General features: G+C 40.0%; 1 protein-coding gene across 4 annotated transcripts in view; it reads left to right on the top strand.

The window, feature by feature from the left end:
• Positions 1-23,709, top strand: part of LOC119912454 (RAS guanyl-releasing protein 2-like) — a 40,357-nt gene extending 16,648 nt beyond the window's left edge. For 3 of the 4 annotated variants that reach the window (XM_038731656.1, XM_038731657.1, XM_038731655.1), the window contains 10 exons: positions 1,965-2,081; positions 2,483-2,764; positions 7,527-7,601; positions 8,193-8,315; positions 9,034-9,149; positions 9,248-9,389; positions 16,582-16,618; positions 19,132-19,290; positions 20,014-20,076; positions 22,219-23,709. In XM_038731656.1, the coding sequence (XP_038587584.1) occupies positions 1,965-2,081; positions 2,483-2,764; positions 7,527-7,601; positions 8,193-8,315; positions 9,034-9,149; positions 9,248-9,389; positions 16,582-16,618; positions 19,132-19,290; positions 20,014-20,072 (1,110 nt within the window). In that variant the 3' untranslated portion in view covers positions 20,073-20,076; positions 22,219-23,709. The remainder of the gene's footprint in view (positions 1-1,964; positions 2,082-2,482; positions 2,765-7,526; positions 7,602-8,192; positions 8,316-9,033; positions 9,150-9,247; positions 9,390-16,581; positions 16,619-19,131; positions 19,291-20,013; positions 20,077-22,218) is intronic. The other variant, XM_038731658.1, reaches the window with a different exon arrangement.
• The last annotated feature ends 501 nt before the right edge of the window (positions 23,710-24,210 follow it).

Raw genomic sequence — 24,210 nt, 5'->3', positions numbered from 1 at the left:
GTTGACTGACCTTCCAGCTCTAGTTATTCCCCACATGTAACTGTCCTTGTTAGGTAGACAACAGTTAGACTGATAAGGTAGAGACAGTAGCTCAGGCATCAAGCTAACAATTATCGGTATTCCGTGGGAATCTTACAAGGTTGAGTATTACAAGAATGTTTACAAGAACTCACTGGCTCCACAGATTAGAGTACAACTCATGGATAAAACACATTCCAATATGACGTAGCATTGGAGTCTGAACATCAGATAGATTAGCTGTCCTAGGTTAAGGCCAGCTAAAGATGAACTAATAGAGAAAGCTACAGGCACTGGTGGAAGACAGAAACATAAAAGGGACCAAAAGATATTCAGATTTGGTGTAGGCATTTGACGTGTTCACATTTTGTATACTGGCACTGTATCTCCTCGGCCGGGCTCAATAAACCATGCTATGTTAGTCTTCATCGCTCTCTTCACATCTGAACCTGACTCACAATATTTCTTCAACAATAAATATATGAGAAACCCCCAGATTCTCTAAGATCAAAGTGGTACATTTATGAGAAAAAAGCTTTCTCAAAATTGTGTGGAGCTTTCAGACACTTAAGACAAATATGAGGGACTGCAACTAAGCTTGTTTCACAAAAGAAGAACAGAAGGCGTATCTCATAATACTGGTTGGTGAAAGTAGCATATGTGATGGCTGTTATTATCATTTGCATACCCTGCTTCCTGCACAGACCCATTTATAACTCACATATGCTCTGAGAATAATTACGTTTTTTTCTGGGAATATTACCCCCTTCCATAATTTTTCATTTTTTTAATTTAAATTTTGACATAGAATGATTTTTATCAACTGCACTTGCTTGAAAGTGTCCACATAATGATAATTAGTGTTTCCCACATCTGAGTGTCCAGAAGTCATTGCAGACTGTGTCATTCATACAGAATGGGTGAACATTTGGGCAGATCAGAGACTGACCATCCCCGCTGGAAATCCCGTTGTTAATTCCATGCAAATTTGAGATGCCTGAAACTTTGGTATTCAGAAATGTAGCCCAGTGCGAGCACATGCAGGGACAAAAATTAGGCAGCACAGAAGGTAGCCTCGACATATTTGACATTTCCCAAAGCTTCCCTCAGGCTGTGATCGTTGTGTCCCATTTTAGCTTCCTGTTGGGAGCGCGTTACAAATGACTCATGTTCAATAGTCTTCTTCTTGACTGCACAGACTTGCGTTATAATTTAAAATGCAAAAATTTCCCTTTTGTGCTTATTGAAAAGCTCAGTGCCAATAAATTTCACAATATGTTCTGTGTGTGCCTTCTGGCTTCGCTAACTAAAAAACATCACCAATCGGCTGTGTGATGACAATTGGTTGACAAGATGAACTCCATTTCCCAGCTCTATCTGGCATTTATTCTAAAGCTAGTGGAATGGCCTGACATGTGGACAATGAAATCTTCCCCAGGCCTCGCTGGCGGCCACATGCATGTGCAGTTTAGCTGAGCCTACTGGTCAAATGCTGGGCTGCCCTCCGCACTGCTTTGCCAATTGATTCTAAAGGGTGTATGAGCTGAATCAAATGATCCCCTCTGGCGGCCCTCCCACACAGCTGTGACCCCATTGATTTTCTGTGAGATGCTACGCAGGCTGAAGGGCAGCATGGAGGCCTGCAGAGTGCCATTCACAAAGTATTAGCTTACGTTTAACACAGGTTAGAACTTTCAGTAATATCTTGGTTTACTCGGCTTAGGTTTATGTGTGGATGTGCATGTGGGTTGCTGAACACTATTCAAAAGGTCTCTAGCGTTATTATTGTCCTCATATTCCCTTTCCTTATACTGTAAATATTTTTTAACCTATACCACCTTCTCTCTTTCACTCTCTCTTAAATCCTTTTTGGCGGTAGATAACACATTCCATCCCTGTCTCCTCTTTCACCCTCGCTCCTAATATTTCCTCCCTCTCGTCGACAGAAGCTACTGCAGTTGCAGAACTTCAACACGCTGATGGCGGTGGTGGGCGGCCTCAGCAACAGCTCCATCTCTCGTCTCAAAGACACGCAGGCCCACATCAGCGCAGAGACCAACAAGGTGCAGTAGCGGCTACCGTCCTCTGAACCATCACTGCTCTATTTCTGGCATGCCAGACAAATTGTTCACAGCGTGTTGATTCACTTAGCTAACAAGTGATGTCGAATCCTGATTCAGTAAACCACATCTCCTCTGTGTGAGCTGCCAAGCTCCTTATGTGTGCCCATTACTCCTACACAGCGGCTTTTCAGAACTATGAATTTGAGCCACACTAACTGGAAAGTTGAATGCAACATTTGGGGGAGTTACAGTGTCTTGTCAGTTACGTAAGTCCATCTGGAGCAAAGTTTTCCAGAATGTTTTTGACTCTTCTAAACTAATCTCTCTTGAGACAGGCTTTCTGTTTATCCAATATTGCCTTCTAAATTAATTTCATCCCCCTGCATTCACTCAACCTGCAGGTCTTTAACAATCTCATCGAACTGGTGACATCATGTGGGAACTACAGTCAATACCGCAAGCGTTTCTCCGAGTGCTCAGGCTTTCGATTCCCTATCCTCGGCGTGCACCTGAAAGACCTTATAGCCGTGCACGTGGCGCTGCCAGACTGGGCAGACAAAGAGAAAACGCGGGTTAACCTGACTAAGACCCAACAGCTGTACACCATCCTTCAAGAGCTGGCGCAGATCCAGACCACCCCGCCTAGCATCGATGCCAACACAGACTTGCTGAACCTGCTTACGGTGAGTGCAAAGGCTGGACAGGTGTATGTGCAGTGTCCAAGATGAATGTTTCTCTTGAATCAGAGATATGCCAAAACAAGCAAAGAACAGTTTGTACTGAGGTCCTGAATCAGGTGTTGTACATCATGAAGTGCAACAGAATCCATGAGCACTCATGAACCACCCAGACAGCAGTGAAGTAGGAGGAAGAATGTGATGCACAGACTTTGTTCTGCTGTGATTTCATTGGCTCGTGGTCAGACAGACTGTACAGGAGCCAGCTGGGACAAAATCTGCATACAGACAAAGGCCAGAGATTATGTGTAACCAAAGCATTCAAAGCATGCACCAGCTCAAGTCTTAAATAGCTGTAGTCCTGTGCAGTCACAACATCTAGTGTAACACCCTTTGAGAAATAAATAATTTATGACTGCTGGACACGCAAGATATCATAGATAGTGGGAGAAATAATTTAATGGCTTATTTCATTTAACTAGTTATAAAAGGTCAAAAGAGGAAAGATGTTTGCTCAGATAGTAATTCATAATAATCAGTCAATGTGCCATTATGAACACTTTATAATCCGGTTGGCCAACTTGGTCAAAATTATGTTGGTATGTGATACTATATTGCTCAGCTAAGATTAATTCAAAGAATTCAGAAAAAGTCCCCTATTTGTAAGCACATGTAAAAGGGATACTCTACAGCATCTTCCACCTTCCGGTTTGTAATGCAGGATTTTTGTAAAAAAACATTTTAAGCCAAGCTAACCCTGATGACATCATCAGGATTTTGTTTTAAACTTTGGCAAGCTCTTCCAGAGCCACAGAAATCATTATACAACTCATTTTACTGGTGGTGTACTGGTGGTGTGTAAGTTGACTAAACAACATGAGTAATATTGGTGGAGTGCCTCTTTATTTAAAAGAAGGGAGGACTAAACAATGTATTTACCTCTGTTTCTTTGGCAAACTGCTTTTACACGGTTATCTGGTTGCTAAATTCCGTTTAAGAGTCATGCTTTTATCCAGAATAAAAACCAGGACCCTGTTCAAGTATCTCATCACTGAACTTCACTGAACTTTAAAATGTTAACCTGCAGTGAAACCTGTTTGTTCCTGTATCCTGATTAAATACTGAAGGGATTTTGCTGACAGAGTACTTTGGCTTTGAAATTTCCTGAAAGAGGAACTCAGTAGAATCAGTATCTTCTTTTTAAAGTCTTTACTGACAAAACATTGCTCTCTCACTCTCCACCAACAGGAATTTGGTGTTAAATAATCTGGAGATTATGTGGCAGAATCACAGGATGGTTCTTCATCTTACATTTAATGCGAGCTCTTTAACTGGGAATACTGTGTGAGACTGATCTCAGTTTTGTTGCTGCCTGCACTTCAGCATGAAAGCTGAGGTGGTGTTTTAGCACTTCACACTAAACTCACGAGTTATGAGCATGCATTAGTATTTTTGGCAGATGCAGATAAGAGTTTCCTGGATTCGAGAACGGGAGCTTTCTGAATTTAAAAATCCCCAAGAGATTTAATCACTCAATCCGGCTGCAGGTGTTCGTGTGAGATTGCAGCTGGCTCCCCCCTTTTTTCTGTGAAAATGAAAGAAAATACCTTGGCAGGTTTTGGAGCTGAGAGGAACCAGGGAAGTTTGCTGGACATAGTCAATAACCAATTACCTTATGTCATGCCAGTGCTTATTCAAGTTGATCTACCTTGAGTTCTCCTTGGCTCACAGAGAGGAGATGGAAAGGAAGTCAATAAGTCCGTCAAAATAATGAAGATAATCAAACCACACAAGCTTAAAATACCATTTGTCTCTTTTTTGAGTCACATTCATCGGCCTTTCAAATGAAGTAGATTGTATTATATTATACCATCTCCAATGTGGTGAAATATTTACAGTAAACCTTTTGAACCTTAAAATACTGTAAGCTCAGCTAAATCAGAAGAAAGAAATGCAGCCAAGAACAAAAGCTTTTTTTCCCCTTCCGCACTCACCACTACCTCAACTCAATAAAACCCAGGAAACAAAGTTACAGTAAGAGACTAGCTGTGATGAAAATTGTGTGAGGCCAACAGCGGATGCAGTGGACGATTACTGTACATGTAGCAGTTGGCTGTGAGATGGTAATTGGAGCAAAACATAGGTGTTACCTGTTGTCAGTAGTATGTTTTCCACACGACTTTAGGGTTAAATAGTAGCGATGCACAATATTGAAATATTTGCCGATAGCATCTAATAGACATTTTTTATGGTAATTTATTCTGAAATGTATATTCTTCATTTTACTGCAATACCAGCTTCTGTGCAAGTTCCACTATTTGGGTTTAGTGCTGTGCAGTTTTAATGCCTGATGCAGACGCTGACCTATAAAACACTTCCAAATCGGAATAAACATATTATCTTACTAACGTCTTGTGGTATCTGGCCATGAAGATAGTTTTATTTTCCAAGGTTTAGAGATATATCTGTCTCTGAAATGTCTGCTGCCACTCGCAGTGGTGGATGAAGTACTAATACCACAGTGTAAAAATAGTTGGTTACAAGTAAAAGTATATGGGATGATTTTCCTATCCTTATTCAAGAGTGTGGTCTTTCAATTGGAGAGCATGACTTATTGATTTCACGCTCAGATTTTGTAATGCTTTCCCTGAAAACCCTGCAACGCACTTGCAATGACGCAGGGATCATTTCATTGGTCAACACCACATGTGGTATTCTATTGGTTGGGGGATTTTGAGAGGGTTATTGCACTGAAAGTCAGAGAGCAGAGCAGAAAATCTGAGAGCAAAGTTCTCACGAGCACACAGAAGAAGCCATAGGACGAGAAGAAAGTTGAAGATGGAGCGCAGGAAATCTGTGCAGGCAACAATTCAGCGATAACAGCAAATCGAAGAGTGCGCAGGGACTATTTAAGTGTGAGGGCAGAGTTTTGAGGGAAAGCATTACAAAATCTGAATGTGAAATTAATAAGTCATGCCCTCAAACTGAAAGACCACCCTCTTGAATACAGTCGTATTCAAGAGGGTGGTCAAAATATTACTGTCCCCTTCAGTTATTTGACTGCTGATCCAAACACCCAATTATTTGTAAATGAAAATCATGGAAATTATAAGGGGTGCCTAAACTTTTGCATACGACTGTAAAGATGGGAAAATAATCCCATAAGAGTACTGCATTGAAAAAGCTACTTAGGTGAAAGTATCAGTATAATCAGGAAAATGTCCCCTGTGACTGTTAAAATACAATTTTATATCTTTTTATGACTCATGCGTTTAGGTAAAACCACGATTTTCCTGCTGTAGTTGTTGAGCTGGAGCTCTTTTTGACTTAGTTTGTAACAGACTGCAACTAATGATTATTTTCATTAATCTGCTGATTATTTTCTCCATTAATCAATTGATTGAATACTGAAAATAGTGAGAAATGCCATCACAGTTATCCAGAGCCCAAAGTGACACCTTCACAATGCTTGTTTTGTTAAACCAACTGTCCAAACCTCAACATTATTAACAATACATTGAAAGCAGTGCGCCTTCACATTTGTGAAGTTGGACGATTTTACATGAAAAATGAAATGAGTTTATGATCAAATAGTTGCCAATGAATTTTCTGTCCATCAACTAATCATTTCAGTTGTAATGGTATAAACTGCTTGCATGTCTTCATATGGTTTGTATGTAAAAATATTAATTCGTAAAGTAACTAGCGACTAAAGCTGTCGGATAATGTAGTGACGTAAAAAGTACAACATTTCCCTCTGAGATGCAGTGGAGTAAGCAGCATGAAAAGAAAATACTCAAAATAAGTACAAGTAGGCTACCTCAAATTTGACTTACATTTGTGGTGCTCACAGCATTAAAACGTTACACTTACAACTCAGTCAGTGTTGAGTGAGTAAACTGCAGAGAAACAAATGAATAGTCGCCAGCTGTTTCAGTGAAGGTACACAACTGCCTTATTTGGTCACTTTTTGTCTATTTCACTAATATTTGCAGTTGGACTACGCCTCTAAAAGGCTGCTTTTGGCTGAAATCTGTGCAGGGATGTATTTATTTTGTGGTGGAGATGAATGCTAGGAATGAAGAGGCTGCCTAAATCCTGTTGAAAGTTTCTACAGCAGTCCCACACTGAACACACTGTTCATGGATACTATAAAATACTAATTGCAGTATTTGAGTTCACTCATGATGTTTGAGTATACATAAGAAAGCAATCTAAGGTTAAAGGTCCCCTTACAAGCTTTTAGAGCTTTCAACCACATCGTACGGTCTTCACTATTCTATGAACTAGTGATGGTGTTCATATATGGAGGGGAGACTGCAGCCCCTGTCTTGTTCAAGGATTTAGGAGTAACGTCACACCCCCTGAACATATTGCTTTTGGTGCTACAATGATTTAGTTACACCGCGATTTCACTGTTGGGTATGATTACAGGTGCAACAGAGCACCCACCCACCATACCCAGCAAGCTTTAAACCTTCCCCAAGACATCACTGAGACTATTTAGATAGTGTCACTGACAAAGTAGAACTAAAAACATCTTTTGACATGTTGGCTGCATTTTGTTGTGTCAGTACTTGTACTCTGTGCAATGACAATAAAGTTGAATCTAATCTTATTTTATCTAATCTAATCTAATATGCAGTACAACCAGTCCATATATGCATTTTCATTAGGTAAATTAAAGGAAAAGACCAATAGCAATGAGCCATCCTGTCATTTACAGACAAAATGGTCACACTGGCTCCTTATCTCCTGTTCTGTGCAGGTGTCTCTGGACCAGTACCACACAGAGGAGGAGATCTACCAGATGTCCCTGCAGAGAGAACCTCGCAAGCCAGCTGTGAGCAGCAAGCTGTACACTTTGGGTCCTGAACTGGCCTGTTCTCAAATATCCCATATTTGGCAGTGATATACCTCATTTACTCCTGCCTTGAGATGATGGATGGTCCTGATTTCACTGCACCTTTTGAGAGGGGCTTTATGAAGCTGCTAGCTGTAGGCTGTCTGGATTTCAGAAGGTTTTTCTGTCCCATGATGACCTATATAATGTTTCAGAAACTGCCCCATCCTTAAAGTATTGAATTATGTGGGAAACAATGAATCCTCGACATTGTATGTTTGTATGTTAAAGATGTTAAAGATATTTCAATATCAGATTTCAGCCCTCCAAAACCCGTATTTGCCATATCCTGTTATAGATGCTCTTACGACGCTATTGACTGCCACAAACTGACATCAGAAATCTTTGTTTTCCTTCTATCGTGACATTTTGATCCACCGTAGTAACCCTTGACTGCTGCTCTGTACAGCAGTTGTCTTTTGTTTTATTTTCTTTTGTTTTCCCTTTTAAAAAAAAAAAAGATGTTTGCTTCTGCTTCCCTAGGGTTGATATTGATGTCATGGTCTTTTTTTTTTTTCACATCGTTTGTAGCAGAACTCCAGCCCCTCCCCAACGCCTGACCCCAAGCCGACCATGATCGATGACTGGGCGGTGTCGGTGAAACCCAGCGCTGACCCGACGATCATCAAGAAACACATAGAGAAGATGGTGGAGGTGAGTTTCTCAGCCCCCCCCCCTTTTCTACATTTGGTACAGCAAATGCATCCAAAAAATCAGAATCAGAAACAGGTGTATTGCCATGTAGTTTTCACATAGAATGATTTTTCCTTGATGTTGTGGTGCATAACAGTCAAAATATAGAAAGTAACACAAAGAATAAACAAGTGGTGCAAAGTCAAGCAGTCATAAATATAAAATCTAGTTTTACATTAAAATGTGTAACATATACATTATTTTCATGTGAAAAGAGCTGTACAGTGTTTAAAATGGAGAGAGTAGAATGTGCAAACATATTTAGAGCAATTCAAGTGGATCCCCATAAAGAGAAAGTTTGTAACTTTTGAAAGAAGAATGAGAAGATTGACTTCCTAATAAATGATCTTGCTCATTTCAATACACTCAGGGGTCTTGCTGCCAGAAGCTTATGGTGGCTGATGTTAGCTAAATTGCCTGTGTAACTGACATTACTGAGTCAATTCATAGACTTTATGAATCTTCTCTACTCACAGATAAACATTTCTAAAGTCGTAGTTGTTGTTTCCTAGTTGTGGTCCAGTTCCTCTTACTCTCAGTCAGGCCATGTAATGATGTTTTAAAGTGAGTAAACCGAGTAAATCAAATAATCTCTCAAGGCATTCCAATCACTGAAGTTAAATGAAAGTCAACACTAAATATTCACACTGACTACCCTCCACATCCCTCATGTTCACAGTCGGTCTTCAAGAACTTCGATACCGACGGTGATGGCCACATCTCCAGGGATGAATTTGAAGCAATCAGGAACAACTTTCCTTACCTCAGCAAGTTTGGAGAACTGGACAAAAACCAGTGAGCATTTGCAGATTTATTCACTGACCGAACCAGTTTACTAAACTGACCTAATCTGTGTCGTTTGGAGCTCACGTTTTTTTTGCTTCCTCAAACAGAGATGGGAAGATCAGCAGAGATGAGATGATAGACTACTTTATGAAAGCCAGCTCCCTGCTTAACTGCAAGATGGGTTTCATCCACACTTTTACTGAGGCCACCTACGTCAAACCCACATTCTGCGAGCACTGCGCCGGCTTTGTAAGTAAACACCTACCACTCAAGTATGAACACAAATCATGTTTTGAGTTTGTGTATTACCTCACTTGATCCTAAAATTACACAAAATAGTGTATGTGCAATACTTTTAAAGATTGTTTTTAAAACACAATGAGCTGTATGATTTTTAAACCTTTCAGGCTCCCGTGAAGGTCTTAAACAAATATTGATCTTCTTTCTTCACCGCTCTAATCGATGGCATGTGTCATGGTTTGTTAAACAAGGTCAAATGTCAGTTGTGTTTACGCCGCTGCTCCATAGACATGTAGCTTTATAGACTATCTATACTTCATTATTTGTCTCGGCAGTCACCAGCAGCACGTGATAGCCCCATCTCTCAGAGGTTCCTCCTGTCAGGTCAGGGCAATGCCAATTACTTTGAGCTACAGCCAGCTGAAGTTGCACTCTGGGAAATATGGGAGGAAGGTAATTGGGCGAGATGATAGCCCTCCTCTTTGGTTACATTGTGTGCGTGTGTGTGTCCTCTGTTTATTTAGACATAGTGAGTCAGCACTCATCTGTAATGAGAACTGGAATAGGGCCCTGATATTGAACTGCATGCAGTGAGATGACCTCCCATTCATTTCTGTCTAATGCATATAAAGAGAAGCTAGAGAGGGACGTTAATGCCCAAAAGAGAAGTATGTCATAGATTATATGTATGACTTTCATTAACACTCAAACGAGCACACAAACACACATTCTCCAGAGGAAGCTCTGACATTTTCAAACCATCATGAGGGGAAACTCAGAATAGGAAAGATAAGGACTCTGGCAGCGTGCTTCTTCCTTAGAATATGTGTGTGTGTCAGAGGTAAATACATTCCCCTCTTCCTCTTCTGCCTGCTTTGTGCTTTCCTCTTGGCTCCTCTACAGAAGCAATATTTTCCCACAGCCCATTTTTCAGCACTTGTCTCAAACACGCTGTGCAAGGAAAGCCTGCTGTAAACACTGCAGAGTTCACTCACCTCCACTGTCTCACATGGATCTTCATAATCTTGTGCTGTTTTGCCTGCGGCCACCTTTAGCCTTACATACAAATTAATATCCCACAGATGACTTTTACTAAATGCACAAAGTAAGTAGACTCATCACTGAGTATGTCTGCATCTCAGGAGAGCACAGCAAGTCTTTAGCTGGAGGCTCAGAGAAACCTTTATAACAAACTTTTATATGAGAGATTGCAGAGGGTGATGCACCAGTCTGTTCTGTTATGGTTTTGGTGTTTTGCATTTCCTGTTTTAGTTTGTTGAGTCATCCCCACGTGTCTTTGTGTACTTCACGTCTCTGTGTTTTTCACTGTTCTCTCTATTATGTTTTTCCTTGTATCATTTATTATTTTACTCCCCTTCCTTTCTTGTTTTGTTGTATTTAACTTCCTTCCATCTTTCTAGTGATTCGTTCTCTGTATTTGGTTAGGTTGATCGTTACTTTCCTCGCCTCTCACCTGTGTGATGGTTTGCTCCTCCCCGAAAAGTTTTACCTGTCCATTCTCACCTGTCCATTTTTGGACCATCCTCTGGTGTTTTTGACTCTTGCCTGCCTCATCTCAGTGCAAGCTGCTTTACCTGCTCCCTGCTAGATGTAACATGACAGAACGAACACACCAAGTTATGGATCCAGTGGACAATCAATCAGTTGTTTACTGGAGGAACTTATAGAGGTGAGAGATTGCAGACAAGGTCATTAAAAAATGCACACTATTGTATTTCCTGATGGAGAGAAATATTTTGGCAAAACCTGGACTTTTGGATTTTCATAGCTAAGCATTTAGCAGTCCTTGCTGAACTCAAAAGTGATTGTCTGGATACATCCTAGAACGCTGCGATACATCTTGGGGTTGTGAATCTACAGCAATCTTGTCCTTAGTTGTCCCCTTAGTAGTCCCCATGGACAGCTAACCTTCTGCCAGTTCCTGCCCCTGAGTCAGTCCCCGTTCCTAACTTGGTTAGAGACTCCTGGTCTTTTTTGTGTTTTACATCACCTAGCCAGAGAGCACCCATACTGCTATCTTCCAGCCAGAGAGCCTGTCACCTAGTCCTGTACATCCTGGTTCCAGCCAGATCTTGTCCTGGAGCCACCTTAAGAGAAACCCTCAGGATGGAAGCCCAGCTCCACAGAGACTGAGCTGATGTGGCATCAGAGACATTTTGTTGACCAGTTCCACAGTGATTCATGCATCTAGCTATCTCTCTGAGACTCAGGTGATCAGCAATCCAGAGACTTTGTTGTCCAGCTTCCCATAGAATGACCTGTCCAGCTCCACTGACATTCAGCTGGCTAGCACCCCACAGACTGTTATTTGGTACCACAGAGGTACCACCGGTCCTGCCTGGTTCTCCAGCAGTGGCCCAGCTGACACCAGCTCCTGGTTCCCCATTGGTGGCCCAGTCTACACCTGCTGAGCTACAGCAACTTCAATTTAATTAAATGTTATATACAGAGCACCAATTAAAACAAATGTTATCTCACTGCACTTTTCATATAGAGTAGGTCTAGACGCTACTCTTACTCACCTGTGATATTATTAACAGAGACCCAACAATTACAACCATGAGCAAGCAACACAGGCAGGAAAAAAACTCACTTTTAGGAGGTAGAAACCTTGAACAGAACCGTGACTTTCTGACTTTACTGAGCTGCAGCAACAAAGGTGGAACCGTCTTTGCTGCGAGCCTACGCGGGCTTATGCCCTCGCTGGGTTTCCACCTTTGCCTCCAGCCTCCAGAGGATTTCCTCCGCCGCCGCCAGCCTCCAGAGGACTGGGACTCTTGTCGCCTGCCCGATTCTCTTGCTTTCTGGATACTTGCCCCTGAATGTTTTTCCTTGTGTTATTTATTCATTCATTCCCCTTCCTCTCATATTTTGGTGTATTTAACTTCCTGTCTTTGTGGTTATTCGTTCTCTGTATTTGATTAGGTTTTTCCTTTGTTTCCTGTTTTACTTTGTTGCTTTTCTTTCCTTTTGTCACTTCACCTCCTGCAGGTGTGAGTGTTTCCTCCTCCCTGATTAGTTTTTACCTGTCCCACCTGTCCCCACCATTCTTGGGTATTTAAGTCTGTGTATTCCCTTTGTCTAGTGTTGTTTTGTCGCTGTGTCTTGCCAAGCGTCTCCCTCTCTCTGATGTACTTGATTGTGTATTCACTTTATATTTCTGGTATTTGGATGTTTAATGTGCCTTTTGGATCTGTTTCCCATGAGTTTGGACTGTCTTTTGGTGTTTTTGACTCTTGCCTGCCTTATCTCGGCATAAGCCTCATCTCAGAGTGAATCCCTGCTTTACTTGCTCCCTGCTTGACGTAACACGACATCTCTGGGCTTTTGACAGTTCAGCTTCATAGAATCAAAACAAGAACAGCAAGAATCAGTCATCACAAACCTCTTGTTTTGTCTTTTACTGTGTTCACTATCATACACTTCACACACTACAATGTGATAGTGTTTGAAAAATGTTCTTACTGGGTTCTTTCTAAGCATTTTGTCCTATAATAAAGCAACACAATAAGGCACATTTATTGTTCTTATAGTTTTTTCTATGTGTTTGCACGTTGCAGAGGTTAACAGAATAGATAATGGAACACACTTGCTTTCTTGCTGAGATTTAGATGAGAAGATTGATAAAACTCTCATATCTGCTAATTAGATGAAGCTACAGTCAGACCATTACCTTAGCATAAAGACTGGGGGGAGACAGCAAGCCTGGAATTGCCTACCTGCACCTCTAAAGGTAACTAATTAACACGTTATATCTTGTACAAACCCTAAAAGTAGAAACGAGAACCTGTAGTTTTACCGGAGGTTATGGAGTATGTCTTGGCCAGGTGAAGTCTCTGCTGGTTGCTCAGCAACCTCATGCTGAGGACAAGACTCGAAAAGATATAATATGTTAATTAGTGAGATGTGTGCGGGTGGGTATATTTAATTGATCTTTGTTCAGAACCAGGCTAGTTGTCTCCCCCCTTTTCCAGACGATAAACATTATTTTTTTTAACTTATATTTACTTAGAAATCATTACACTAACAGGCCTGAAAGAAGGCACAAAAACACAAGTAATTATGATCACCCATGAATGCCATAAAAGAAAAGATATGCTCTCTCAATGAAAGAAACTATGCACATTTAGTTTTTTCCAGTACCGTTAATGGTTGATATGTCAAAGTGTCCTGAGAAATCTACCAAACCCTTCCTGTTCACTCATTTTACATCACTATACAAAAGGGTGGTAGCTGACTGTCAAAAATGTCCATGTGGATTTAGCAAATCTGTGTGTAATAAAAGCATTGCCTGCTTATCTGCCTGAACGTGCCGTAGTATTTAAGAAAGCAGAAACAGAATGAGGTGATTGTCAACACAGTCTGGTAGGTAAAGATAGAAGGCATTTGGTTTGGAAACACTTTTTGTATCTTGAACAGCAACAGATACAATATTTATTGAAGATTGACTTCCAACACAATTTAAAAAGAATTTTCTTTCACACATGAATGTACCTACAGTAATGAAACTATAATTAAACACATTCTGCTTGGAAGTATAATTTAATTTTTAATGCATTAATAGTGCCTGATGTTTTAGCTCAAGTTTAATGCTGTCACACACAATATGCAGATATAAAAGCTGGTATTCAAATAAGGTTGACATCGGTGAACATAAACATGAACATCTCACAGAGTGTATCTTTAATATTAAATGTTTAAATCAAATGTAAAATAGCACATTTCCATTTCAATAAAATTCATAATAACAATAATAAAAAGCTTCCAGTAAATAATCAAAGAAATGGAGCAAGTCATTGTGTTTGCAACTATTGTTTGTAGTGCATTGTGTTTTTCAGTCTACTGAGGCAGTAAAGGTCAGTCAGTGTAGGCAGAGCTGTGATGATAGTTGTGTTTAGATGTTCTGCTCGTACCTGACTTCTCTTTGTTGTAGAGCCTCTGGCTGTGCGCACGCTTTCCCACTTTGTGTGTGTATGTGTGTGTGTGTGTCTTTGTGTATATATGTGCATCTACAAGTGTATGCGTTTGCATGCTTGCATGTAGGTTTGTGTGTGTGTGTGTGTGTGTCAGTGTGTGTGTGCGAAGAGGTCAGGATATTTTGTGCCTCCTCAGATGTGCCAGTGCAGTGTGTGATCTCCAGCTCGGCTCTTTCATGTCATTGTTCCCCCTACTGTCTGTGCACTCCCTGCGTCCCGCTTGATCTCGGGCCCCCCTCCACCCCCCTCTGTCCCACCAACCTCCTCTCTCTCCCCCTTTCTTTCCCTCTCTCTCTCTCTCTCACCCTACATCTTTCTCTGTTCTATTGTGCCCCTTTCTTCATTCGCTTTTTTCCAGCCTTCACTCTGTACCTCAGCATCAATGGGGGATATCATGATGTGAACTATGGGGGCGTTTTAACATGTTTTAGCCCATTAAGTGCTAACTGTGTATACTTTACTGCTAACCATTTTCCAAAGCACAAGTTTTTAGATTAATAACGTACCTCTCAGGCAGATATTGGTTTCCATTCTTTTTGAAACATACTTGATATAACTAATACATAAGTCAGTGTTGTTTGGTATTACACTTGTGAAGTGTTGCATTGTGTAGCTGACAAAAAAAGGGCCATGTAGGTTGTAAAAAGTTCCGTCTGAGCAGTGAAGACTGGAATTGGAAGGACCCTGAACATACAACTTTCAAAACAGTCCCAGTTCACCACATTACACTGCATATTAGCTTTCACTAATTAATCATTCATTAATACATTTTATGGCATTCTTAATAGTTGGCAATTATGTAGGAAATGTCTGTTAACTACAGGGAAGTAGTTAACAGACTTAACCATGAAAACCACTATAGTCCTTGAAGCTAGTGTGTCAGAACTTTAACATGCCGGTTGTGTTGCATTTACATTACTAAATGGCGTGCAAATGTTAGTTAGAATGTTAGTTGTCATCAGTATAGAAAATTGTCGTGTCACAGAGAGCAGCTGGGTACAAAATTTAACAAATGAAAGAGACAAAGGTGGCTAAGTACTCTAATATAGGAATGACTTGCCGTACATGTTTTTGGTGGTTCTTACTTGTCTACAAGGAAGGTAAAAGAATAAAAATACCAGTGCAAAAGTATTGTACCATATAACTATCACCATGACAAAAACAATATTTGCCCAGTTTGTCATTTTGAGAACGAGAACAAGATCCCTACAACAAGATATTTTTGATACTGTAGTTGCATGTTTTTCCTTTTATGAGAATATACAAATTGTTCCATTTGAACAGGAAACATCTTGTTATAACAACATATCACCACATCCTGTCATATCATGAATGATTTTTTGTTTTCTTATACAATACATATCAGTAAATAATATTAAAAAAAGAATGACCCTCATTATAATGACAATTATTATTAAACCAGAGTATTGCAATAATGTCTTTGTTTCTAGAAAGACGTATTCTGAAACACCAAATATGGCTATTCCATATAATATAAAAGTCTGAACCTTGCGATAAGTTGAGATCCGTACCTATAAAATTCCACTTAATGCAGTGGTTCTCTGAGGGGCTAATTATATTATATTGATATTGGTGGATCTGTCAAAATCTTGCACACTCTTTTGATGATTCAGATGAATATAAATTGGAACAAAATGTTTGAAGGATTTTATTAATCTGGATCGGATCCATTGTCATATCATGAAGTGCAGATTTAACCAGGGATGTAAGCTGATGAGCTAAAAGTCGCCATGTTCAGATATTACACAGCGAGACTGGAGAAGCGTATATATTCCAGGTGAGGGGGGTGGTGGCATATTGATGATCAATTTGGTCAAAAGCCCTTATTACGAGAAACGTATAACAGGCAACCAAAAGGAAAGATCACTTTATGATCTGAAAGCTTTGTTATATATATTTAATTCATATTACTCAGTTATTCAAGTTTCCATACCTTATGACTGTGTTAAAACATAACAGATTTTAAATAACCTTACAAAACATGCGTACAACTACAAAATATTTAGATTTTTGAAAGTGCAGTTGCTAAAGATGTAATCATTGTATTGACAAAAGTCTTTGTTCATTAAAAAACCTGTCAGCTTAAACCTCCCTGTAATTGCTGTGTGGTCATAGAAATAAAAAACATACTAATTAATTTGCCCAAACCCTGCGTATCTCTTTATTTCTCTCTGGCTTTGCAGATATGGGGCTTCTACAAGCAAGGCTACAAGTGTAAAGGTAAGAGAGCAATTCATTTTGACTCTATGTCTGCTGCTCAGATCTGTGTGTACCCCAGAAGGGTAAAGCCTTTAAAGAATTAGCTATTCTTTTTGATGCCTATCTTGATCGATTCCCAGCTTTCACACACACACACACACACACACACACACACACACACACCCTCTGTAGATAAACATCCACAGAGTTGAAGTGCTGAGTAAATGTCATCAACACAGAAACCATTGCAAATATATCACACTCTTTTAATGGATGTCCACGCACAAAGCTCTGCTCACGAACAGCCGGATAAGCTCCCACATTACACACAATGCACAATTGTTTGCCATTTTAAGGGTCTTGGTAGACCAGTGTTTGAAGAAGCTGGTTCATTTCACAAATGTACATACACACGAGCACCTGTCCTCTCATCCTCATGGACATTATCTTCAAAAACACACACCCGGCCTGCTTCTTTTCCCTCTTTGCGTGTGCCGCTGGTGGTCTGTGCTGATGCTAAAAATTAAGTAGTGATAATCTGCAGACATTCAGTGCACTAAATAATTTACACTACATATGTTTACGTCCAGATGTCAGGATGAAACTCTGGAAATGATGCCAAATCTAAAATGCAAATCATGCAAGGTTCCATCTGCTGGAGTCTTCTGAGAACTGATTGATGATTGAACAGCTGAGCCTTATGAATGGGTTAGAGTACTTAGAGTGGGCAGGTATATCACAGACAAGGATTTCATTGCTTTTTTAATTGCCCAACAAATTAGATTCCATTGCTGTTTACAACACAAGGCTGTCTGCGTGTGTGCCCCTGAACATTTTGTTCACTTATTTTCTTGCACAAGCAGTGGTTTATCATTTTTTTGGAGTAAGTTAAGTATTATGTCAGCGCAATAATAACCTGATTAACTGTATCTGCATGCGTGTATAAAGAGTCCTTGTGTGTCAGAGGATTTAATGGATTCACTTGTCCCTCGTTCTTTTCTTAACAACTATCTTTTGTTCATTCTTGTTCTCAACATTGAATGCTACCTCATTCATTCAGGTTCATCTCAGGATGGCTAACTAATGGTTATTAAATAGCTTGCAAGTTATCATCAAACATTTGAGTTGCATAGCAACTAGAGTAATTAATGCTCCTTGGGGCCTTTGAGGTCTTGTGGTCTGTTGCGAGCAGTGTTCACAGCCCCCTCACCCTGTGTTTAGGAGAAGAATCACCAAAACGTGTTCGACTTTAATAGTGTGTAACAACAATGGTGATTGTCTCTCTTCAATTCTCTTTAATTTTGGTTTCTCTGGTGCTTGGAAGGTAACACAGTCACCTGCTGATGACACAAAATGAGTCAAAACCATCAAGGGGGGTGAAAAGAGAGCAAACACAACACACTGGACATACATAAAAATCCCACTCATACCCCCAACTACACTCTCCCATCTCCTCTCCTCTCTGGAGGAGTGTATGTCGCAGAGACAGACGGGGAGGGTGTGAGTGTATTGGCTTGTTCTAGTGCATTAATGAGACCAGAGGAAGTCAATGAGAGAGCCCCACAGCCATTCGTCCCCATTACCATTGTTAGCCCATACTCAGGGAGGTAGAGAGAACGGCAGGGACATAATTGAAATGAATCGCCCTCCGCAGTGCAGGAGCGGAGTGTGTTTATGTGTTTGCTCTCAGGGTTTTCTGCCAGGAAGTCTTTCTGCTTGGTCAGGCTTAGGCACCGAAACTTCTCCCATGTGTGCCTCTGGGTGGGTGGCAGCCAAGGTAATAGTCACACAGCAAAGTCAGAGCAACAAACAAAGAGAAAAAAAGTACAGTGAAACTAAACAGTTAAAAGCATTTTTTAATAACATTTAATTACCTCTACTTCAGCCGTTCACATTAGACAGCTCGTTATGAATGAAGTTAGGCACTTGACCAAAGGGGAAGAGCGTAATACACTTGCTGATTTTTTTTAAGCTGGCCTATTATTCTATCAAGAGGTAGTGAAGACATGGAATTTTAATGTGCAAAACAGCCTTGGTGAAAGCGTTAAAACGTAAATATTGGGGAGCATCTTGAGCATTCATTTTGTTCACTGTGACAGCCGTGTGTGTGAGAGTGTGTGTGTGTCTGTGTTGAGGTTCTTTCGACTCTCACATGTTTTGGTGATGCCTTGTTCGACGACCCATCGCTCCTCTCCTCTTAGACTCCCCCTGGTTCACAGAGTTGCTGCCGGGCACAGTCGGCCTCACTAGGTGTGTGTGCCAGTGTTCGTGCGTCTGCATGGAATGTAGAAGCTCTTTCCTGTCATCAATAGCTCTATCGTCTGCCCCGATGTTTCTGTTTGCGCCCGTCCCTCTGTCTGACCCTCTCCCTCTCTCTTCCCCTCGCTCCCTGCCTTCCCCTCTCTTCTCCCCATCTTGCTTCCTCTCTCGGCGACTCTCCCTCCCTCTCCTCCGACGTCCCCGTCCTCTTCTCCTCTCCCGTCGCCTCTCATTCCCGCCTTCCTTCTCCCTCCACGTGAACTCTCCGGCGGCAGCCTGCGGGGTGAACTGCCACAAGGCCTGCCGAAGCCGCCTGGCTGTTGAGTGCCGGAAGAGGACCAAAAGCATCAGCCACGAGACGCCGCCGGCTCTCCAGGCCAGATCTTACAGCTTCCCTCCACCTGCCAACACCCCACCCAGCCTGCAGAACACAGGTGACTGGTGCTTGGTTGTTAAATCAAGAGTGTTTCCGTTAAAAAATGTGTTTTGCTTATTGTTATGTCCCGTGGGTGTTTGACTTTCACTGTGCAGAATGGTGTATGTGCAGACTTTGACACTGGAAGACTGTTTTTACAGTCATCAACATCTCACACTTAAACTTAAAGACTGATTAAATGTGTGAAGTTTCTCTCTTTTTCAAATGACATACATCCAACATGAAATTGTTTCAGTAGCTTTCTTGACTTTAAAAAACACCCTCCCAGTCCTAAAATGTGTAAAAACATTCGCAGACAATATAATTTTTCCCCCCAAAACAAGGTCTAATGCAGTCGTCCTCCCAGGAAGACTTACCACATGTTTCAGCACTTCATGTCAACACTGCACCATCTCCACTTTTTGAAGGGTGCTTTTGTCTTCCTCCAGGCATATGGAGCACTGACATTTGGAAGATATTCTCAAACAATAGAATGTAATTTGCAATGGAAATGTGATTGGCCCAGCACAGCAGGGCCAGCAAATCACAGATACATCAGACATTTGAGAAATTGATGCCCTGCCTGGCTCAGTTTATGTCAGCGTGAACCTGCCTGATCAGTGAGCGAGACGGTGATGCAAGGCAAATGGATTGGCATGGCAAACAGATGAAGGCAACTGCTTATGAAAGGCTGTCTTTTTATTCCTCATGTCTTTACTCTCAACTTCTCTGTTTCTTTCAGTAATTGCTGAAGAGGATATAGAGACAGTGGAGGAAGGAGTGTTTGATGTCCACCTATAACCAGGTGAGAGAGATGTTCACTTTGGCTGATAAATAGAAATCCTCCTGTTGCATGAAACACTTAGATGTGGATTATACATTTTTATTATAGTTTCCTCCCTTAATTATAATCGTGATGCTGCATGACTTGTGTCTGTGATGCAGTCTCCTCTCTTAAAGCTACTGTTGCTGCTGTACACATCATTTTGCCAGACACATTACAGCACCAGGAGGGTCCACTCATACGATAGTGTGTATTGTATGCATTTATCAGAGAGTCAGCATTACATTAACCTTAAAGATGCATATCTTGAAGAGAGGCAACAAACAGATCAGTCGAGTTGTTGAGTGTCTGCCTTTTTGATTGTTGAGCGTTAAAGGAATAGATCAACATTTTGGGGAAAAGCCAGCGGCTGGTTTCCTTACCTGAGCATAAAAACTGGGAACTGGGGAGGGGACAGCCTGCCTGGCTCTTTCCAAAGGTAACAAAATCTGCCTACACGCACCTTTAAGCTCTTTAATAATTAACCTGCTATGTCTTGTTTGTTTGATATTTTTTTAATCTTTCATTTAATCATTAATGATATATACAGACACACATATATATATATATATTTATTTTATTTTAACCAAAGTGTAAAAATGTTGTGGGTTTACAGGTTGTTGTGATCAGGACTATTTCCTGTAAGTAATTAAGCATATAATTAGTGAGCCTTATAGGTGCTGCTAAGCAGATTTTGTTACCTTTGGACAGAGCCAGGTGAGTTGTTTCCTGTCTTCATGCTATGCTAGATCTATTCCTTTAAAACTGAACTATCCACATAAAGAGATCAATGAAGTATAGCTGCAAAGGAAATATGTTGTCATATCATCTACCAACTTTTTTGTCTTGTGACCCTTTAAAACACAGCAATGCCTCCTTGCAAATTAATATGAACCGTAGCAGTTCAATCAAAGAACAATTTTCTCTTCTCAGATTGTTTGATTTGAATACATTTTACTGGGCTGCAGAGGTAAAACTAATTATTTTATTTGACTAATTACAAGAAAAATAGCAGGGGAGAGGAATAATCAAACCTAATTTTGCCCAGGAGAAATGTCCTTCTTTTCCTGTCATCTGATTTGACCATGTGAGGTCCTGACCTCAATGTTGAGAAGCACTGATTTGCCGAGTTCAGTGGTGGATAAAGTATCCAGATCCTTTTCTTAAGTAAATACCTCACTGTAAAAATACTCTGTTACAAGTAAATGTACTGTATTGAAAATGTTACTTAAGTAACAGTATGTAAGTATAATCAGGAAAATGTACTTAAAAGTCTTAAAAGTAAAAGTAAAATAAAGAAAAATGTCCTGTGACTACCATTATATATTATATCATTGGATTATTATTACTCAGCTAGGATTTTATTGTCGTACTTGGTCGAGGTTGAAATATTATGTACCACATTGCAATATATAATTTTTTTTATTATGGATTAATCTGCTGATTATTTTCTCCATTAATCGATTGTAGAAATACTAAAAATACTGAGACATGTTGTCACAGTTACCAGAGCTCAAAGTGACACATTAACAATGATTGTTTTGTCAGTCCAAACCTCAGAATGATTACAAATACATATTTAAAATAATACTTAAAAGGAAGCGAACCATGAAAAATGACTTAAACGATCATCAAAATAGTTGCCAATTGTGATGTACTAGATGTACACTGTATAAACCTTTGGGAAGTTTAATTTATAACAAACTAAGTAAATGTTGACACATGCCTCCTCTATAAAATAATAATTGCCACCACAAGGCCTTTTATCATTTCAGCTGATATTATAATTAATTAGCAATTAAAATATTAATGCATATTCCCAAAAGAATTTATTCTTAGTCAGATTACACCAACTGAGAAACATTGAATGTGGAGCTTTCGGGTCCCATGGAGGTTTGAGGTCCCTGGGTTGTTTGCTCAGTTGGTGATTTAGCCACACAAGGGACACACCATTATACACTTTCACCACAGTGCTTATGTGTTTTCATGTGGATATTTTCCTTCCGCATGTAAACCTGTACTACTGGATGTATCGGTCAGTGTATACCAATCTTTGCAGAAGCCCTAACCTGAAGTGTAATTTTGATGAACAGGCCAGTGACAATCTCCAGCTCTCTGTTTTAGAATCCCTCCTCCGGTTGCCGTGCAAGAAGCCAAAACAGCTGACTGTCGGAATGTGCAACAGTATGTCAGTTTTACAGCCCTCAACACTGAGGAGAAATTGCACTGAACACAAGCCAGGATACCTACATGCTGCCACACAGCGGACACATAATGCAACAGCAACTCCACTCCAGCTAACTCACATGAATGTGATGACCAATGTGAATGGAAAGGCTTTGTATTATTTCTATGTAAAAATTCTGCATTTTGATTGTTGATGTCAGCCAAGAGTGTTACTTTAAAACTGATTATATATTAAAAAAAAATAAAAAATCCTCAAAATTGTATTTTCTTGTTGGAATGTTAAAGTCTGTGAATTTGAGCTGCAAATTGGAATGGCTGTCTACTTTTTCCTGTAAAACACAAAAGAGGTGCTGTTATTGCCAAGAATGTAAACCTGCCACCCAGACTAAGCCTAAGTCTTCTTGTTTTGAAATACATTTCAATGGACTAATAATAGGACCAATTTTGATGTCAGATAAAGTATTGTTAATGTTATGGTGCACATCTGAAGCACGATGACAAAAGTAACCATTTTGCCGACAAAAGAAGCAGCTGAAATGACTGTGTGGACAGTTATAATTAGGATGGACTTTTAACTATGTTATATTTTTGTCATGTTTACCTGAATATCAGTAACTGTCCTATAGCTATTGCTGTTGTGTTGTTTTCAGCTGTCAGCTAGATGATCAATTATCGTGCAGTACTGTGAATGTAGCAGAAACAGTGACATACCGCTGTCAGATGAAGAACTCATCTTTCCAAATAAATATGTTGACAGCAAGAGAGCGGGGAGGATGTCCCTCTGATTACTCTTCTCGGTTTTTAAACAAGCTTTGAAGTTAGTAAAAATGAAATAAGATAAAGAATAATACTAAACCTGTAATGAGTAATGAGGCTTTTCATTTGACAGCAGCGTATAAATATTATTTCCCTGAGAATCTGTTTTGATGCAAGTTGTGTTTTGCTGTTTTTATCCTGCATGCTTCTCCCTTCATGGCTCTATTCTTTGGCCAGATGTCTCTGTTGCAAAGGATTTTGTACTTTTTTTTAAAATTTTGCACGGCAAGTTATAATTTATTTAGGCAACATGAAGTCTTGAAATTCCAGACAGAGCAAATATTTCTGTTGCGTTGTGCCCGTAGAGAGATGAATTCAGACTTCGAGTGCCATATTGTTAACTGCTGGTTTGTCATTGAATGAGACTCCTCACATTGCTGGTATTTATTTTTATGTATAAATAGCTAAATAGCTGCCAGTCCTTTTGTGTCTCTCCCTGCCTGACGAAGGATGTTTGTTGTCATTCTGTGAATGAATCTTTCAGACAGATGTCATGTTACTCATTGTGGTCCCCAGACAACTCCCCAGTATTAAATGCAGCAGGCATCACTATAATATCTGTTCTGGTTGAGAATTTATGTGGCTAATAAGAATGATACTAAAAAAAAGCAAGGTTTTGTCTTGTCTTTCTTAAATGAGATTTCAATCGGTGGTCATGTTTTTACTTTTGACCTTCTGAATCAAACTTCAAACTATGCTCACAAAGATATTTCTCCACTTTCACTTGAGCAGAGGATATTTACTGCCAAGTATGTTAGTATTTTCATGTTTTAACTTGAGGAAATAATTTGTAAGAATTACTCTCTCTGAATTTGGAAATCTTAGATTATTGAAATCTTTTCAAAACATAACCTGAAAAATTCACATGTCCAGTAAAAGTCAAAGCTAGTTTTTTCTGTTCCTGAAAAGATTAAATTTTGGAGCCAAGGCTCGCTTCACAACAGTGACATTGTGATTGTTATACAGCCTGAATATGTCCCCGCATTAAAAGCACAATTCAAAATAGTTCAGTTCAGAATTAAACAAATGTCTAAGAAGTCCAACACTGATGCAGGTGTGAGATGATTTGTTTGACTCTACCTGCAATATTACTGAATGTTTTGCAGAATGTTT

This window comes from Micropterus salmoides, unplaced genomic scaffold, assembly GCF_014851395.1.
Source record: "Micropterus salmoides isolate LMB-PRFRI ecotype aquatic unplaced genomic scaffold, ASM1485139v1 Ms_hic_scaffold_2, whole genome shotgun sequence".
Classification (NCBI taxonomy): domain Eukaryota; kingdom Metazoa; phylum Chordata; class Actinopteri; order Centrarchiformes; family Centrarchidae; genus Micropterus; species Micropterus salmoides.
This window is presented reverse-complemented; position numbering and strand designations above follow the sequence as displayed.